The sequence below is a fragment of the Hemiscyllium ocellatum genome, chromosome 37 (genome assembly GCF_020745735.1).
Source record: "Hemiscyllium ocellatum isolate sHemOce1 chromosome 37, sHemOce1.pat.X.cur, whole genome shotgun sequence".
NCBI lineage: Eukaryota > Metazoa > Chordata > Chondrichthyes > Orectolobiformes > Hemiscylliidae > Hemiscyllium > Hemiscyllium ocellatum.
In genome coordinates, this window is record NC_083437.1 from 22,583,799 (window position 1) to 22,604,144 (window position 20,346).

The following is a 20,346-nucleotide window of genomic DNA, read 5'->3' on the forward strand; positions in this document are numbered from 1 at the left end:
AGTTGCTGTTCTTGACATATGTTTTTCTTTCCAAAGCTGATTGCCTTCCAGTTCAAAGATTATGTAAAATTTGGAGCTGTGCAGACTGGGATAGAACTGACTGATGAAATCCTGACTCATTGCAGCATAAATGGTTACACCTCTACCATAATGATTTTTAAGGAGAATGTCGACAAGGTAGCTGATAGCATCCAGGTATGTACGGTATTTTTTGTTTGTTTCTGAATTTCTTTTCAGAATGATGTTGACGGAGAAATGGTGCAACCTCCTGAGATTACAGAGCAAAGGTTAAGAATAATCCCAAACGTTACCTTGAAATTAGTCTTTAAAGAGTTGCCTTTCACTTCTATAAAATACATTATAGCCACAAATCAAATCCCTCATTTCGTTTCATTATTTGTCTTTCCTGAAATACTGACAAAAACCAAAATATAACCCCATGAGTCTTGGCTGCCACTGCTATCACACCCATGTGACCATCCTTTATCTATAAGAAATCCCTATCCATTTCTTCTCTGGTTGAGTAAGCTTTTGACACTCCCTGTTATTGTGCAAGTTCAAAGAGGGATAATGGCTACATAACACAAAGTGACTATGAAATATAAAGAGAAATCATTCAAACTAAACTCTAAATGGATTTGTGTTCCTGGGCCTGGATTAAAAACTCATGGTTTTGAATGATTTCTTACAGCCTAAAGGAATGAAGAAACAAATAATAGATGATTTCATTTCTGGTAACAAATTCCTACTGGTTCCTCGTCTTACAAGCCAGAAACTCTTTGAGGAGCTGTGCCCTCTGAAACAGTACCGTCGTCAGAGAAGGTAAGTGACCAGTCTTGCAGCAATGATTGGTTAACTTTCTTTCGATGCTGGCCATTACGTAAGTTGAATAAATTTGCCTGATGCTACTTAATAAAGAAGAAGGAAAACCTTGTACAAAGAAATTTTGCAGGCTTCAGGATATCCTATACAGCCAACTAAGCACTTCAAAATGTGGAAACTAATTTTGTATACAACAAAACCTCTCAAGCAACAATGTGATCGTGTTTAGATAGTTTGCTTTTATGATATTGACTGAGAGACAAGTATTGAGCAGGGCACTCTGGAAGAGAATACCTGCTTTTCTTTTGAAATAGTTCCATGTGATTTGTTAAGTACAATTGAAAGGGAAAGTATAGCTGCATTTAACATTTCCTCTGAAAGATGACATCTCAGTGCAGCACTCTTTCATTAATGTACTGAGTGTCAGCCTAGATTTTGTGTTCAAGGCACTGATTTTCTACTCCCACAAGTAAATCAAGACCGACCAAGACCGACTGGAATACTGCATGTAAATCAGTATTGTATACTTACTGTGCCACTGCAGAATGGATACTTGAGGTTTGACTTTTTGACCCAAAAAAGATCATCTTCTCTACTTGCAGTGGAAAAGTGCATTCAATGGTGGCATTGATTAATGCTTTTGGCAAAGTCATCTGGTATCCGGTATCTTCAATTTTTTGTCTAACTGCGACTATTTTGAGAATCTTTCTGTTGTTATAGCGTTATTGGATCTCAAATTGATTGACTTCTGAAGAACCTCTGGCTGCAAAACCTTAACTCCATTTCTCACTTCACAGATGCCGCCAGACTTGCTGAGTTTCTCCAGGATTTTGGTTTTTATTTTCAGTATTAGCTGTATTTTGTTTTAATTGATTTATTGATGCAAATAACTCTATGATTTGCCATATCTGTTTGAAAGTTTAAGTAAATATATTCTTCTTTGTGTACTTAGTTTATTTACCACCTTGGTTAAATTTTCATTTGGCAATGTTATTTTGGCCTTGTAATGTATGGTGATTTATGTGCATGATTTGACTTGAATTTTTTCTCCAGATATTGCGTCATGCTAATCATTCAAAAGAAAGATGAGTTGCAGGCTCCGTATCACTCCTTTGTGTCATTCGCATCTGTAAATACAAAAGAGTCTATGAAATTTGTTTACGTTTATCCTGAACATCAGCAAGCATTTGTTAATGCCTTGCTCCCACCAGCATTGCAAAACAGTCCAGAACCAAATGTGAGTAGAACAACTGTGTCCAATTTTAAACTAGATATCTTGAGGCATGCCTCTATTTGTCATTTCTTTCTGCATGAGCCTCTAGCCTTAACAGAATACACAACTCCAGTTACAAAACCAACTATCTAGTGATGGGAGAGCTGTTTGCATTTCTATGTTCAATTAATATCAAACAGTCATTGGTGATGAATGGACACAATTCATTTGGCTGAGATTTCTCAGCTAGCTATTTGAACAAAGATGTGATTTGCTTATAATAAATAAGCTATTATGAAAATAATGAATGACACACTGTCATAGAAATATTAAAATATTTGTCCAAAACTGCCACCATCAGTATATTTAGTCACATATATCATTTACTGGAGGCTAAATGATGATGTTACCCAGTATGGTGATGAAACATCTGAAAACGAACCTTCCAGCTCAGCGAGCAAACTTTACATCCAAAACATATGTCTATAAATTGGAACAATATTCCATTCATTCATTCTTGTTGTGTCAAAGTCCTGAAATTGTCTAGCAAACAGCACCGTAGGTATACCTACTCTACATAGACCACAGTGGTTCAATAAGGCAGCTACCACTAATTCCTTGAGAGCATTCAGGGATAAATGCTGGCCTAAGGGCATTGAGATGTGGGCATATCGAAAGGTAATATTTTGCTTGAGCATGCATTTGAAGATGAATATTCACTACAGAAAATAAAGGTTCTTTTCAAGTTGGACAGGTTTTTGTTTGGACACATATTGCTAAAATGTTTGTTCATGTTTGCTAGAGGTTGAACTATTTCATGAGTGCATATGAAGGTTGTTTATTGAATGAAACAAATTAGTATTCAAACAGGAGAAATTACCTCCGAAGAATGAATAGAGAGCATTCAAGCCATACAGCTTAATCTACACCAAGCCAATTTCTTAAGCATTTTTTTTCAGGCATTTCATCTCTGATAATGTTTGCAAAATCAAAACTCTTTTTATCCCAGATGTGGAATGAGTGAACTTATATCTTGTTCGCACCTGTCGCATCCTTAGGATATCCTGAAGTGTTTCACAGTTTGTGAAGCACTTTTGAAATGTTATCATTGTTATAATGTATCAAAGTAAATTATTCCAATCTTGGAATCATGCAAGAAAACTGTTGAAATAGCTTGTATTTATGCACTTTTGCTCGTCAGTTCGCAGCTCCTATGTGAGAAGCTACTTGGCCACCTGTTTCTTGGGTTTGAAATGATCTTCTAATCTAGTCTAGAAGTCTTTCTAGTTTCAAGAAAATTCTTCCCTTTTTAAGTATCTGAAATTATGCCACCATTTTCTAATGAGGTTTCTGAAGTTTCTAAGCTTGACCTCTTTACCAGTGCAAGTTCTGTAGTATCATGTAATTGCTCCTGCCAAAACTTTTGCCAGATATGAAGTTTGTTAGTTTATATCTTCTAAGCAAACAATCAAATTAAATTATAGAAGACATTACAGGGACAGGAAAACATCTTTCATCACTTTACCATGGATCAGTCACAGAACTGCTTGCTGTAAAATTAGCATTGATCAAGTACCTCTAATTTTAATTGAACTCTGTGCATTTCGCTTTCTCAGTTTTACAAATCATGTGTTTTTTCTAAGAGCTCACTTTTTTTTAACAAAACACTTTAACAGGTTGTGATCCTACAGCGAAGTAGCATTCATGGTAAAGTGTTCTACAAACTACTTGAACATGGATGGAATGGAAATGAAGAGGACAAAATGCTATTATTTAATGAGCTGACTCAATTAATTGGAATGGAAGGCCACACAATATTCCCTCATGATGTTGTGTTACCTCAGCTAAATGATGAATTTGCACCAGTAAGTATTTTACCTGCACAAATGATTGGATTAATTTTTGTTGCATTATTTGTATTTATCATTAGCTGTTGGAATAATAATCTGAGCAAAATGAGGAAACAGTATCTGTTGTGAGGAAGATGCTTGAGTCTATTATCAAGGAAGAAATAGCAAAGCATGTAGAGAGAAATTGTCTCATTGGCAGATACAGCATGGTTCATGAAGGGCAGGTCGTGCTTTCTAATCTTTTGGAATTCTATGAGGACATTACGAACATGGTGGACAACAGGGATCCAGTGGATGTGGCATATCTAGATTTCCAAAAGGCCTTTGGCAAGGTGCCGCACAAGAGGATGCTGCATAAGTTAAAGATGCATGGCAGTACGGGTAAAGTATTAACATGGATTGAGGATTGGTTGACTAACAGGAAGCAACAGTGGGGGTAAATGAGTGCTGTTCTGGTTGCCAATCAGTAACTAGTGGGGTGCCTCAGGGAGCAGTATTGGGACCGCAATTATTCACCATTTACAGAGATGATTTGGAATTGGGGACCACATGTAGTGTGTCAAAATTTGCAGGTGACATTAAGATGAGTGCCAGAGCAAAGTGTGCAGAGGAATGTGAAACTTTGCAGAGGAACAGAGATACTTTAAGTGAGTGGGCAAAGGTTTGGCAGGTAGAATACAATCTTAATAAATGTGATGTCATCCATTTTGGTAGGAGTAACAATAAAAAGGACTATTACTTGAATGGCTAAGAAGTTGCAGCAGGCTGCTATGCAGATGGCTCTGGGTGTCCTTGTGTATGAGTCACAAAAGGTTGGTCTGCAGGTACAACGGAAATTAGGACGTCAAATGGAATGTTATCCTTCATTGCTAAAGGGATTGAGTTTAAAAGAGGGGAGATTATGTTGCAGCTGTATAGGTACTAGTGAGGCCACACCTGGGGTACTGTGTGCGATTTTGGTCTCCTTACTTGAGAAAGGATGTATCGGCACTGGACGGGGTGTAGAGGAGGTTCACTAGATTGATTCTGGAGTCGAGGGTGTTTGCTTATGAGGAGACACTGAGTAGATTGGGATTATATTCATTGGAATTTAGAAGAATGATGGGAGATCTTATAGAAACATGTAAAATTATGAAGGGAATAGGTAGTTTCCACTGGCAAGTAAAATTAGGACAAGAGGGCATTGCCTCAAGATTAGGGGGAGAAGATTTAGGTCTGAATTGAGAAGCAACTTCTTCACCCAGAGGGTTATAAATCTATGGAATTCCCTGCCCAGTGAAATAGTTGACTCGAAGGGCCAGATGGCCTAATCCTGCTCCTAGTTCTTATGTTTTATGTAGTACCTTTGCGTCATCAATTTTTAAGCTTAATTAATGTTGAGGTAATCAGCCAGAATCTACTGCCAGGTGAAATTGGTGATGACTAAATATTCCATAATGTTGGGTAAATACTATAGCTAGGATTGTCAATGTAGTTGGACCTAATCATGGAGCTCTGTCAGTTGACAAATTGGGCACATGATGATCAGTGCAGTTTGTAAATAGAACAGAACAGGACAGGAACAGGATCTTTGGCCCACCATGCCTGTATTGACCATGATGCCATTCTAAATTAATCCCATTTGCCTGCATGTGGTCTGTATCCCTCTATTCTCTGTCAGTTCATAGTCAGTCTAAAAGCCTGTTAAATTATGCTATCGTATCTGCTTTTATCACCTACTCTGGCAGTGCATCCCAGGAACTTGCCACCCTTTGTGCGAAAAAACTAAATCTTTCCTCACACATCTTTCCCCCTCACCTTAATCTATGCTTCCTAATGTTTGACACCTCCACCTTTTTGGAAGTCATGCTTGTCGTAATTTTATATATTTCTATCAGGTTGCCCCATAGCCTCTGATATTCTGGTGAAGACAGTCCAAGTTTGTCCAACCTCCTTTTAGCTAATACACTCCAACACTCCAATTCAATCAACATCCTGGTTAAACCTCTTTTGTATCCTCTCCAAAGCTTCCACGTCCTTTCATCTCGTGTGGCAACCAGAACTGCACATGATACTGCAATGTGGTGTTACGCATTCTTCTACAGCTGCACCATGACTTGCCAACTTTTATACCCAGTGCCCCAACCAATGAAGACAAGCTTGCCATATGCCTTCTTTACCACCACATCCATGTGTTGCCACTTTCGGGGACCTATGGACTTGATCCCCAAGATTCCTCTGTGTAATGATGCTCCTAAGGATCCTGCCATTTACTGTAAATTTCTTTTGCATTTGACTTCCCAAAATGCATCATCTCTCAAATGTCTTGATTTAAACTCCATCTACCATTTTCTGCACACTTTCCAACTTATTTAAATCACACTGTATCCTTTGACAACCTTTCTCACAATTATAACACAAATCTTCCAGTCCTGGTAAAAGGCTTATAATTTTTTTCTGCACCCTTTCTAGTTTAACAACATCCTTCCTAAATGCTGTGGTAAAGTCCAACATCCACCTTACTTTCATCAATCATCTCTGTTACTTCCACAGAAAACTCAATCAAGTTTGAGAGACGGGACTTTCCTTACATAAAGCCATGCAGACCATTCCTAATAAGCCCATTCTTTTCCAAATGCAATTAAATTCTATCCCTAAGAATCTTTTCCCTACCGTGTATGCAAGTATAATTTTCTGCATTATCTGTATTGCTCTCCTTAAACAAAGGTACATCATTGGCTATTTCCAATCTTCTGAGACCTTGCCTGTGGGTAAACACAATGCAAAGGTCTCTGTCAAGTCTTCAGCAATCTCCTCCTTTTGCTTCCTTTTAATATCCTGGGATAGATCCCATCAAGCCCTGATTTCCTTTGTCTTACCTGTTGAAAATGTGGTCACATGACCATGTAATACATTTTACATATATCCCAAGTTTGGGCTGTTGAGGATTCACTGTCATGAACTGGAATGCTTTTCTCCAAGCTTGTCAGCCATGGTGTCCAGGAGATCCAATATTAATCCAAGTGACTTCCAGGCAAATTGGGATAATTATAACTATAGCACTGACTCTAGGGAGCCTTTAAATGGAGTTCTGAGGAGGTGTTCAGTTAGATCCACAGAAAAGTTATGGCATAGGAAGAGGCCATTCAGCCCATAATCTTTTCACTGAACTAGCCATCCATTGGCATTCCTTTTATTAGCAGCTGTTCCGTAACCTTGCAGGTTACAGCACTTCAGGTACAGATCCAGGTTCCTTTTAAACAGGTTGAGGACTTTTATTCTAACCACCAAACTGTACAGTGAATTCCAGTTACTGCCACCCTCTGGGTTTAAAAGCTGTTTCTTTATTTCCCTTCTAATCTTTCTAACAATAACTGCAAACTCTACATTAATGGAGACAGGCCTTCCCTGTCTACACTGTCCAAGCCCTCATTATTTTGTACGTGTCAATTAAGTCATCCCTCAGCCTTCTCTGATCTAAGGTAAACAAGTCCAACTTTGGAAATAGTTCGGAGCAGATTTACTAGGATGTTGCCTGGTATGGAGGGAAGACCTTACAAGGAAAGGCTGAGGAACTTGAATCTGTTTTCGTTAGAGAGAAGAAGGTTGAGAGGTGACTTAATTGGGGCGTATAAAATAATCAAAGGGTTAGATAGGGTGAACAGTGAGAGCCTTTTTCCTCGGATGGTGATGACTAGCATGAGGGGACGTAGCTTTAAATTGAGGGGTGATAGGACATTTCAGAGGTAGTTTCTTTACTCAGAGTGTAGTCGGGGCATGGAACAGCTTGTCTGCAACAGTAGTAGACTCGCCAACTTTAATGGCATTTAAATGGCTATTGGGATAGGCATTTGGATGAAAATGGAGTAGTGTAGGTTAGATGGGCTTCATATTGGTTTCACAGGTAGGTTCAGCATTGAGGGCCAAAGGACCTGCCCTGCACTGTAATGTTCTACATTCTATCCAATCTTTCCTCCATTGTTGCAGTTTTCTAGCCCAGTTTTTTTTAGAGTCCCTCAGGAAAATGTGATGAAATGACTTTTGTCATCTGAATAGTTAAATCATAATTTATAAAAACAGATGATGTTTACAGTTAATTCAAAGAATTCATAAGTAGCTGTTCTTCACTCTATTTCTCTTTGGTTCCTGGTAAGTTGTAATGGTCCATTATTACTTTTTGTCAATTGTGATCCTAATTAGTTATGTCGGCTGTCGGGTTTTAAATTGTGCAACAGGAATGTTAAACGTACATGGAAAATAATGCTTAAATTTTGAAGTGTCAGTGTCTGATGACTTGTAAACAGAAACCAGTCGAAAGAGGGGGAGGAGGCAGACATGAAACCTCAAACTATACAACCTAATCATGAATAGTTTTACTTAATTTATGAACATTTGTTTATTGAACTATAGTTTGAGAAGTTTAGGTTTATCTTGAATCATATTGTTTGAAGAATCATCATTCTGTATGATACAAGTTTTTGGATTTGTACTTCTGTTGCCCTGACATAGCACTTATAAGGAATAGGAGCAAGAGTAGGTCATTCGGCCCCAAAGCCTGCTCCACCATTCAATAGGACTTAACTGGTCTGTCCACTTTCTTGCCCTTTTCCCCATAACCCTTGATTCCCCAACTGATCAAGAACCTATCTTTCTCAACCTTAAATATGCACAAAGATTCTGTCTGTTGCAAGGATTTCCAAAAAGACACTTTTCCCTCTGAGGGAAAAGATTTGTCCTCATCTCACTCTTAAATTGTTGCCCTTTAATTCTCTGGTTCTAGACTCCCATGGGAGGAAGCATCCTCTAGCATTTACTTTGTTAAGCCCTTAAGAATCCTATATCCTGGCTGATTAAAAATCTGTCCATCTCGCCCTTAAAAATTCTTAATGATCCTGCCTTGACATTTCTCTGCAGTAAATAATTTCACAGATTTATGACAATCAGAGAAGAAATTCCTCCATCTCTGTTTTAAAAAGGTGACCTCTTACTCTTAGATTATGCCCTCAAGTCCTAGACTTTCCCACAAGAGGAAACAATGTTTCTGTATCTACCCTATCAAGTCCTCTGAGAATCTTGCATGTTTCATTAAGTTTTCCTCTCATTGTTCTAAACTCAGAGTACAGACCCAATCTACTCAATATCTCCTTACAAGAAAATCCCTCCACACCAAGAATCAACGTAGTGAATCTACTCCAACCACTTGCAATGCCAGTATATCTTTCCTGAGGGATGAAAACTATTCACAATTTTGTATGCATAGTTTGTCTAGTGTCTTGTATAGTGTCTCAAAGTTCAGTTTGTGACTTCTTTCAATCTGACTTATCAATAAATTGACTGTCCTGTAATTCACTTAGTTGGTGTGCATGTTCAGGTTTGACAAATCTTTAAATATAAGTTGCTGTTGCAGCTTCAGGTTGACTTTTGCTATGCCTGTGCAGCAAGAAGTTGCAGTGTTAGTTCATTTTGAGATGCCATATAAAATTTGAACTCATTGCTTTTTCCCTGCAGATGTTTCTCCTTCGCTGGATGAATGCCATAATAGATTATGCATCTCAAATCTGGGCATCTGGGTTCACTCAGAACTGGTTTGTAGCTGGTGACAATATCATTTATCAGTAATATATCTTCTTGTACCCTGACATGTAGAAAACCCAAGTTGTCAGAAATTGAATACATGCCACTGAGCTGTGAGAAAAGTATTCCAGAACTAAGATGCAAATCCTCACATTCTAGCTATCTGAAATACAGACATTGCTGGAAGTTCACAGCAGGTCTTTGTTAGAGCTATTGTTGTGTCTAGAATTCACTATTTCATTAGAGTCCTAGCTGGCCTCCTACATTCTACTCTCCATGAACCTGAGATGATGGAAAATTTGTCCTCCCCCTCCTCCCATACAATAATTTACACCAAGTTATGTATGTCTCCAGCCTGTGCTTGCTGATCTACATTCACAGTAAAAAGTGAGGTCTGCAGATGCTGGAGATCAGAGCTGAAAATGTGTTGCTGGTTAAAGCACAGCAGGTCAGGCAGCATCCAAGGAACAGGAAATTCGACGTTTCGGGCCAGAGCCCTTCATCAGGAATTCCTGATGAAGGGCTCTGGCCCGAAACGTCGAATTTCCTGTTCCTTGGATGCTGCCTAACCTGCTGTGCTTTAACCAGCAACACATTTTCAGATCTACATTCACAGTCTGGTACCTATTGTGATTTTAAAATTTACATCCATTTTTCACATCCCTCAAGAGCCTCCTGCCTCCAATACCTCTGAGAAACCTGTGTTCTTCTAATTCCATTGCTTCACAGTTGGTGCCAATCCCTAATCTCAGGATTTTTCTACCTGAAAACCTACAACTACTCTACCTCTCCTCCTTCTAATATGCTTCTCAAAGCCAATTTCTTTGTCAGGAGAACTAACCAACCTCCATTTAATAGGACTGTCCTGTATTCGAGATGCATGTCCCATGATGTCTGCATCCAGACTTCATATTTGTGCACGTGTAATACAGGCTCACACATGTGCACATTGTGTTGTCTTCGCAATGGCCCACTCTCTCAAATCACCCCAACAACCATAATGACCTTTAATGAGCAGGCATACCCACAGAGAGATTAGAGAGAGATTCTGGTTTTCTGACTTAATATTCCTTGTGTGCCTCATTTACCTTTATATACTCCAGTGACTCGCCTTGGAACTTCTAATACATTCAAAATGCTATTTAATTACAATTTGTTGTTGCCACTTGAAGTCTGAAAAAAAGCATTGAGAGCAATTTGATGATATTCACTGTGGAGGTTCACACGTGAATTAGGCAAACAATTAGGCCCAGCATTCAGTCTGTATGAATTATACCACGCCAAAGATCAAAGTCTTCAAAGGGATCATGGCTGAAACCAAAAATACAACCTGTCGAATTGACCCTATATATACACTCGTCATGCCATCCCTTCTTTGTCTGAAATGGACAGAATGATTGATGGGTAGATATTCTTGAGAGTCACACTGAACTTCCTCTATTTCATAATTCATCATCCAGATTGCTCTCTTCAGTTTAAAATTCCGAGCTTGGTTCAACATGACTGTTATTCCCGAATTGATCACGACTTCTTTTATTCTTTTTCTATATTCTTTTCAAATATACTATCCACTTTTAACCTTGGTAATAGAAAAAAAGTAATTGGCTTCATTTTAAAGGAAAAAATTGGATTTAAGGTTAAGGTTGACATTCTTTCGCTGAGAATTTTATGCCGGGATCAGTGCTGTTGTCCATTGTTGCATTGCCTTGGTGCTGGGTGCTGCTATTATTCAAAGTTGTGGATTTGAATTTGTTGTTTCTTTGAGTTTAAACTTGCCTTTGGCTTGCTCAAAACATTCACTGCTGTCACACACTAAGGACTTAGAGTCATTGAGATGTACAGCATGGAAACATGCTTCGATCCAATTTGTCCATGCCAACCAGATATCCTAAATTAATCTAGTCTCATTTGCCAACATTTTGCCCATCTCCTTCTAAACCCTTCATATTCCTTCACCCATTCAGATGCCTTTTAAATGTTATAATTGTACCAGCCTCCACCACTTCCTGTGGCAGTCCATTCCGTATACACACCACCCTCTGCATGGAAAAAGTTGCCCCTTACGTCCCTTTTAAATCTTTCCCTCTCACCTTAAACCTATGCCCTCTAGTTTTGGACTCCCCTATCCTGGGAAAAAGACCTTGACTATTCACCTTATCTATACCCCTCATGATTTTATAAACCTCTATACGGTCACCCCTCAGCCTCTGCTCCAGGGAAAACAGCCCCAGCCTATTCAGCCTCTCCCTGTAGCTCAAACGCTCCAACCCTGGCAACATCCTTGTAAATTGTTTGGTCCATATCAAGTTGAATGTTGTGGTTTTGGATTTTTGTATCTCTCCCAAAGTGCTTAGTGATTGTTTGTTTTAAAATTTCTCTGCACCAGCTGATCATTGCTGTTAAGAATATTTATTATGACTCAGAAAATAACTACATTGTATTAACTTCCGTTTTCTGCCTCAGGAAGGAAATGATGCCTTTGATTTCTCTGCTTTTCTCTGTGGTTTTCATTCTGTTTGGAGCATTCATCATTCAAGCTTTTGGGTAAGAAATGTGGAGATTTATAGATTTAAGAAAAAAAAGATCAGGGCTGGTCTATTAGTATTTGAAAGAAAATAAATGTTTCATGGTTTGAATGAAGAATAGGAGTTTTGAAGAAACTCACCTGTAACACAAACCTGTCTTTTCTGTTTATGATGCTGGTGGACTTGCTGCTTCTGTCTGTTCTTTTTTCAGATAGGATTGGAGCTTCATGCAAAGCTGTATGTTAAATATATGGTGGGTAAATATCCAAAAGATACCCATTGTTCTATTCATTTTTGTCCTCGGTCTTTAAGTGACTTGCGGAAGCAGCACGCAAGAAGGGAAGTGAGAGAACAACAGAAGATCTTTTGGGGAGGATGACTTGCTTTGATAGGCTGAGAGATGACTAATAAATCCAGTGCACATTCTGCAGACTCTGCTGCATGTGAGGGGAGAGGTACTTGAAGAAAGGTTGAGTTTCATTGCAGGGCAGAGCTATAGACTCAAAATGCTTGAATTCCCGACCTCTGATGGCAGTGGAGCACTCGGTTTGTTACTGTTAGGGTTAATTCCAAGGGTCCCGATGTTTCTGGTCCTTACTTTGTAAGTGAGTGAGCACAGGAGTGATTGCTGCATAGGACTTGCTGTGAGTTAGACTTCTTGAAACAGCTCACGGTAAAAGAAAAAGAACAAACCAAACTGTTTCTGAGGACATGCCTGGAGGCTAATTGCAGGTTGATACTTGATTAAAAGGGTTCCCACAGACAAAACGACTCTAGGAAGAGCGTTGTGTTTAATCACATAGTAGAAATTTGCTATTAACAAGGTCATACCTGAGAATTGGTTCCAGCACATCTGAATGTGACCTTATCTTTATGGGCGGCACGGTGGCACAGTGGTTAGCACTGCTGCCTCACAGCGCCAGAGACCCGGGTTCAATTCCTGCCTCAGGCGACTGTCTGTGTGGAGTTTGTACATTTTCTCCATGTCTGCGTGGGTTTCCTCTGGGTTCTCCGGTTTCCTCCCACAGTCCAAAAAATGTGTAGGTTAGGTGAATTGGCCATGCTAAATTGTCCATAGTGTTAGGTGAAGGGGTAAATGTAGGGGAATGAGTTAGAGCAGGTTGCTCTTCGGAGGATCGGTGTGGACTTGTTGGGCCGAAGTAAGTACACTGTAAGTAATCTAATCTAATCTAATATTCAATCAGATGGCAGATTTTGAATGGTAATTGAGGCGTTTGGAAAAGACCTTCAGTTTATCAGAATACAACCTGAGTTGGAGTTGTGTTTGAACATTATTGGAGGACAAAACAGCATGAAGATTTGAAAACTTCCTGCCTTATCACCCACATCAGCTTCCAGAAGCCCGTACAGTAGACTTAGAAGTATTACAACTTTACCTGAGTGAACTGAAACAGTGACCCAGATCAATGTTTCTAGAAAAGCAACCAGCATCTATGCATGTGAAACAACACATGGTCAAAATCATTTAAATCATGTGGCCAATTCTGTTTGTTTAATGTATGTCTTAACTGTGTTTGTTTATTTGTTTGTTTGTCTATTTTTGTGCAAATGGGGGCTGAAAACATACTTTCTGAGTTGAAAGCATATAGACGTTAGTCAGATTACCTTGTTTAATATTTGCTGCTAAAGTTATTGTGTATTTAATAAATTGTTTAATCTTTTGTTTAAGATATAAAACTGGTGGATGGAATTAATTATTTGCAAAGTCTATTCAAAAGTCGGGTTCGGAATTATTTGAGTAATTATTGGGGGGGTCTTCATTTTTAATCTTACTGTTTTGCAAATACAGAGGTAGAAAGGTTTATTTGGTTCAGCTATCTTTGTCATGACAAATATTCCTTTGTATCACAAAAGCGACCAATATCACCTGTCTGCATTTATGTTTTTGACCATCTATATCCTGGATCCTCTCTTTACCAGACTTAACTATTTCTACTATAGATTTGCTCTCCTGGTAGGCCTCTTAACCCACACTGGATTGATAGGTAACAAAAACAGTCTTCACTGAATGTATTGGATCCTGTACCCCCACCTCTGTCAATTTAAAGTTCCATCCTTTGTGGCTGTGAGCTCCCAACTTCTATAACCTTTAATCCTGCTACTTGACTAAATTCTGTTGGTGGGCTAGCATTGATTGATCAGTTTGTCTTTTACTGTTCTTGTTCTCTGAATAAATTCTCTTATGCACCATGTCTTCTGTTCATGACTTGTCTAGCCCCCCAAATTGTAGTATTTTACTTTTGGAAATTTTGTACCTGTTTCTCCTCCTTCTGTAAAATTTCTTTAAACTCACCTATTTTGAAGAAGCTTTTGGTCTCCCCTTCTGTTACCTCCAAAACTTGCTTAGCACCCATTGAGGGCTGATCATACCTCTGCCATTAGAATCATTTATGAATCATTGCATATTTTAAAGGTACTATATAAATTAAGCTGATCTTTTTATGATTATTCAGGTGAATTTCATTGCTAAATATGATTTTTGAATCAACCGCTGAAATTGTGACATGAATATGTGACGTATTGAATTTTGACAAGCGTGCTTGATGCAGGATATAATAAGTAATTGATCTCCAATGATGATGGAAATAAATAGCAAAACATCGTATAATCTGGGAAGTGATAAAGTGTCCTGCTGATAGGGAGGAGCAAGTTTTCTGCAGATCAATTTAATTTCCTTCAACAATTTCAGGGAACCAAGTGACCTGGAGAGCAGGTCTGAATCTGAGAAAGAACAGGAACCAGCAACAGATAAGATTCAGGAAACAAAAAAGCAGCAAATCAACACCAGCAGGAACTTAAGGTATGGCTCTTTCAGCTGTCAACCTCCACAATTCACTTGCATATTTTTCTGTCTGTTGTTGACATGTTGCCCTGGGGCTACTGGCCTGCATTATACCCAACCAGCCTCTCTGAGTCAGATGCATTTAATATAATCTAAGTCACAATCTATAGTCTCACACTGTTAGGTGCTCTGACTGTCTGTTTCAAAGCCCTGAAGTTTGTCTATGTATTCACAAGAAAGGTGGTATACATACTATGTATGTGCAGTGCAGTTCATTGGTTCATGCAGGAAAAGGAGAGAACCAGTTTTTTGTGTTCAAAGTTCCCCAAGCTGTTTAACATATTGACATCCCTTGTCCAGACTCTCACTGATGATGTTACCTAGTCATGGTGACAAAATGTCTGAAAACAGGCCTTCCAACTTAGCGATCTAACTTACATATCATCAACCTGAGCTACATATCTTCTCAAAAATTGCTAGATGAATCTATATATGGTATGGAAGGCAATTGAGTAAATTTATTCCTTTATAGATGGCTAGCATTTATTGCTACTTCCTAAATGTTCTTGAAAAAATTGTTGAGTTGCTGAATTGAAGTACTGTAGTCTATCTAGTGAAGTTATTCCCTTTCAGGTGTTAGGGAGAGAGAGCAAGCATTTTGACCTAGTAACATTGAATATCAGAAGTCTTAAAGCGTCACCATTATTCTAGGCATTTATTCTAGAAACCTACCTGACAGGCAGGGATTATTTAAGCTGTATGAGAAGGATGTGTCAGATGTAAGAAATGAAGATTTCACTGGATAGATCAATAATGAATCCTTTCTTTATGCAGTAGGTCCCCAGAGCAGAATTTTGTGGAAGTGACTGAATTGACCTATATCAACTATAACAGTAATCTTGTGCGGTTAATGCCTGGAAACATCAATGTACTGGTTGTGGTCACTGATACTACAAAGGATGCTTTAATTCAGAAGTTCGCACATGAAGTATATCCTGTTACCTGGTGAGTACCGTATGGGGTAGAAGGATATCACATGGAGATTCTGCTGTGAAAAACTGACATACGCTGCACATTGTGAATTAGAAGATCCCAGTGCAGTTCTTACTCTATGCTACATTAGATATTTACAGATAGAGGGAAACTAAGCATGATGCAGATGATTCTGAAGGTATACCATTTACACTTCACAGAAAGCATCTCTGGGTTCTCATCAAGAATCTTAAGTCAGTTTTCTCTCTGTTTAAACAAACAAAATCATAATTTTAATAATAATTAACTATTTAGTCGCAATGATTCAGTTTAGTACTATTGATTAAAAAAGTGAAGTGTATTCATATATAAATCTATAAATAAAAGGAAATAATGGAAATATGCAGCAAGATGGAAGATCTATTTTAGTAAGTGATAGAAGAAACACAGGTGGTAGCACACCCTTGTTCAAAATGCAATAGCTTCTAATTTAAATTTCTAATATTTTTACTTTGGATTTTATCTTTGTTTTGAAAGTAATGTTTGTCTTAATGAAATCTACTGCACAAGTTCTGTGAACTTATTAAAATCTACATTTTAAAACCATTTTTGCCGTAGGAATAAATCACTACACTTCTCCTTTTTAAACTTGTCAAAACATCGTGGGTGGCTGGTGGATTTGTTAGAGTTTGCCCAGGATCCTGCTCCGATTTCCAGTCCACAAGATGAAAGTTACCATACCCAGAACTACATTGGCTATGTGTTGGCATTAAACGGACACAGGAAGTACTTCTGCTTATTCAAACCTGAACTCTGTAATGGAACTGAGAACAGGGGCATCCTAAATGGCTTGGAACCAACACAAGGCAGGAAAGGGCCAGATGAAGCAATGGAAACAGACAGCCCACATCAGTCGAAACCCAGCTCCAATTTATCTGTGAAACGGACCAAACAACTACTCAACGGACTTAACCTCTGGATGGACAGACTGCTTGAAGGGATTCTGCAACGATACTATGTACCCTGTTGGCCTGAGCTTCACTGATGTTCTACAGTTTCACTGGTAGAATTTTCTGCTGAAATGCACCCGAGCCAAATGTGGATACAGCAGGAATTTACAGCTCTATTATTTTTCCAGAATATTTTCTCAGTCTTGTTGTTTAGATCTCAAAGAGCCGATGTAAAATGAAACAAAAGGACCAGGTAAATCAACAAGTTAGAAAACTGTGTATACACAAATCTCAATTGCCTGGATAAAAAAGAGTTAAATCTCTCTTAATTTGCACATTAACAAGTGAGGAGTTGGTAGACAAGTGGAATTTAAATTCAGATGGGATATTGGCAATGAAACAAAGGAGTTTATGTCACTGACTACACACAAAATTGCATACTACTTGAATTATTGTAGCTCCAGATTTTGTTTCTCTGACCTTCCTTGCCCTGCCTTCCTCCAGTACAGAACTCCTTCATTTGCTTGTGCATGTATATTTTGTCACAATACCTTGGGGAAGGAAAGAAACATAGATTTCAGAGTTCTACCACAAGCATTCTGCCTTCTCAGCAATGAAAACCTGACCTCTGTGTTAAAATTGAGTACTGGGAATTGACCTTTGCAAGGTTATGCGCAACAGTTTATTCTAAATTCTACTTTGCTGACTGTTGCATTTCTCAGCTGTATTCTGGCTCTGGTTTACTCTGTCAATTCCTCAGAATGATGACATTTGCTCAGGTTCCAGTACTCCGAGTTATCACTTGAGATGTTGTTATTATTGGGATATCACAGCTGCTATCCTTATCTGATGTCCAGAGGCACGTGCACTTACTTTCCAGGAGCAGTGAATAGATAGTGATCAAAAGTGGAAGCCTGGAAGGATTTTAACTTTTCTCATGCTTCACAGTGTTTGCAATGATGCCATTTGTGAGGCTGTCTTGAACCCCCCCCCCCCCCCCCCCATCCAACCAGAAATGTCTGACATAAGATTAGGATAGACCGGGGTTTGAATTTTCTGATCCACATGGCTTAGTGCAACATTGTGGTGACGTAATTTAAGGTACTGAGAAGCACTTTGCCAGCAATCTTTTTTAAAAAAAATTGTTTTTCTAATCTGAATGGCAGGACACTGGGTTACAAATTGCTGAAGAATATCTACAAAGCAGGGTTGAGACACAGTTAATGACTCCTAGATTAGATGAGGTGCCGGCAAACTTGAACCATAAATATTAACCAATGGACGAAATAACGAACTCTGCACCTTTCTGAAACAACTGTGTTTGGTTGCTTATACAAGTACCTAATGCAACTAATATAAACTATTTAATGTATTTATTAAATGTTAGAAGTTTAGACTTGTATATAGTTGGCTTCATTTGCTGTCTGTATAGCCTGTCACAGCAAGAGAGTGGAATCTGAAATAAAGGAAGAAAATACTGAAATTGCACAGCATATTGATAAACATCTGATAGGGAAGGGAAGGTAAGAGTGACCACAAGTCAGTATGCTCAACTCCCCTTTTTGGATGCTGGTGTACTGTTAAGATTTCATTATGGTGGTTGGAAGGCATACACAATTGTGGCTGTAAGTGCACTGCCAGTCATGTTGGGCACAAACAGCAAATATGTTTTATCTGTTCAGGGTGTCAGTTAGCTCAGTTGGTTGACAGCTGGTCTATAGTGTGTTGGTTCAATTCCCACACTGCCTGAGGTTACACGAAAGATTGTCCTTCTCAAACTCTCTGCTCACCAGCTGCACAGTGACCCTCAGGTTAAGCCACCACCAGTTGTCTCTGTAATGAGAGAGCTGCTCTGTACTCAGATAGGACTTGACTTTGTGCAATAAGAAATCTATAACCTGTTTAAGATCATCCAACCAAGAATAGTTTGCCCTGAGGCAGCTCATGACCAACCAACTCAGTTTGGGAAACCCAAACCAAGGGCATAGATGTCTAGCCCAACCAAGAAAGTAACTTACCATGGACTCCAGTCCCACATTGCCTGGGAAAGTGTACAGTGCTGTTGTCTGCAAAGAGATGATTGTGCCCACAATTTCTAAATCAACATGTTCTTTCGTTCAACTGTAAGTGTAGTTTGAGCATCTTATTTACTTCAAATGTCCAAGATTTGCAGTGTTTTTTTTAAAATCCCCAATTTAACCCATTCTCTGTGCAGTTACTCATACTAACCAGATTTCTTCAAAATTATCAATATTTATGATTTCTCTTAAAGTAAAAGCTGCTGGAAACATTATTTTACTCAATTGGAGTAATTTTATGAAATCAGAATCCTGAAGTTAAGCCTCAGCTAATCAGGTCACAGACCATGTTTGTAAGGTTCTTTTTGCCTTTAATGACAGGAAGTTGTGTACAGTGTAGACTGGAGTGTGTGTTATATGTATGTCTGATAGATGCATCTGTGAAACTAGGGTGTGATTGTGTAATATTACCTTTTCATTGGAGATTTCATTGCATTGGCATTAACCAAGATTGTGTTTGTCAAGCCACGGAACTTGCCATTTGGAACAGTTATTTCCAATTTTCTTATCTTCCATTTTTCATAGGGTCAGGCTTCCCCAGGCTCTGTAAGCCTTCCAATACTTTGGCACCATTCTGTGCAAGAACAAATTTGATCCTGTCCTTGTTCAACATCTTAAACTATGGTCACTCATAGGTGACTAGGAACTCTGACTATGTTCTTTCTTCCTGTTAAACCTCAGGACTCGAGTCAATTGTTATGACCCTCATTTTTCCCTTACTAATATCTGCTAACTCAGCAACGAACAGGGGTAGTAACCGAGGACCATCTGTTGTGTCATTGAGAAAAAGCTGGCTGGTACGTTTGCTTGTTCACCCAATGACTGAATCTGTACAAAATGAGTTTGAAAAAGCTGATTAATTTTGCAACATGCTGTTAAATTGGGATTTCCACCTTTGTCAGTTTATTGTATGCACTGCTGAATGTTTCTGATACTAAATGTCACTTTAAACATGCAACCTGTAGGCATTTTTAAATTAGAATAAAATTTATATTCACAGACATGTTTAGTTGCATTCAACATTAACATAAAGCAAGAAGTTGCAAAGCTGATGCCCTTACAGCTGTACATTATACATCTGTGAGGATTTAATGTGCTTTAGCTAATTGTATATGTCACAGCCACATTGAGGGTTGTGTTCGTAATATTCAAACATGAGAGAAATTTGATAAAAGTTTAGAAATTGTTTATAACTTGACAGTGAACGTGTGCTGTGTAATTGCATCTTCTGGGGACAAATGAGCTATATTAGTGTCTTCGTGGTCCATAACCACCTGCTAGGTACAGATTTGTATTGCAAATAATTATAGCTAAGCTAATAGTACCCAGCGAAGAAGCCAGGATCGATGTGTGTACTTATATGGTTAGCACTGCTGCCTCACAGTGCCAGAGGCCTGGGTTCAATTCCCGCCTCAGGCAACTGTCTGTGTGGAGTTTGCACATTCTCCCCGTGTCTGTGTGGGTTTCCTCCGGGTGCTCCATTTTCCTCCCACAGTCCAAAAATGTGCAGGTTAGGTGAATTGGCCATGCTAAATTGTCCGTAGTGTTAGGTGAAGAATGGGTCTGGGTGGGTTGCTCTT

The 20,346-nt window shown here is 38.8% G+C and overlaps 1 protein-coding gene across 2 annotated transcripts in view; it reads left to right on the forward strand.

Annotated features, from left to right (window-relative positions):
- dnajc16 (DnaJ (Hsp40) homolog, subfamily C, member 16) overlaps positions 1 to 19,767 on the forward strand; it is a 31,304-nt gene extending 11,537 nt beyond the window's left edge. For both annotated transcript variants that reach the window (XM_060851849.1, XM_060851847.1), the window contains exons 8-16: positions 37 to 195; positions 692 to 822; positions 1,876 to 2,059; positions 3,712 to 3,900; positions 9,373 to 9,449; positions 11,902 to 11,982; positions 14,674 to 14,784; positions 15,601 to 15,771; positions 16,357 to 19,767. In XM_060851849.1, the coding sequence (XP_060707832.1) occupies positions 37 to 195; positions 692 to 822; positions 1,876 to 2,059; positions 3,712 to 3,900; positions 9,373 to 9,449; positions 11,902 to 11,982; positions 14,674 to 14,784; positions 15,601 to 15,771; positions 16,357 to 16,783 (1,530 nt within the window). In that variant the 3' untranslated portion in view covers positions 16,784 to 19,767. The remainder of the gene's footprint in view (positions 1 to 36; positions 196 to 691; positions 823 to 1,875; positions 2,060 to 3,711; positions 3,901 to 9,372; positions 9,450 to 11,901; positions 11,983 to 14,673; positions 14,785 to 15,600; positions 15,772 to 16,356) is intronic.
- The last annotated feature ends 579 nt before the right edge of the window (positions 19,768 to 20,346 follow it).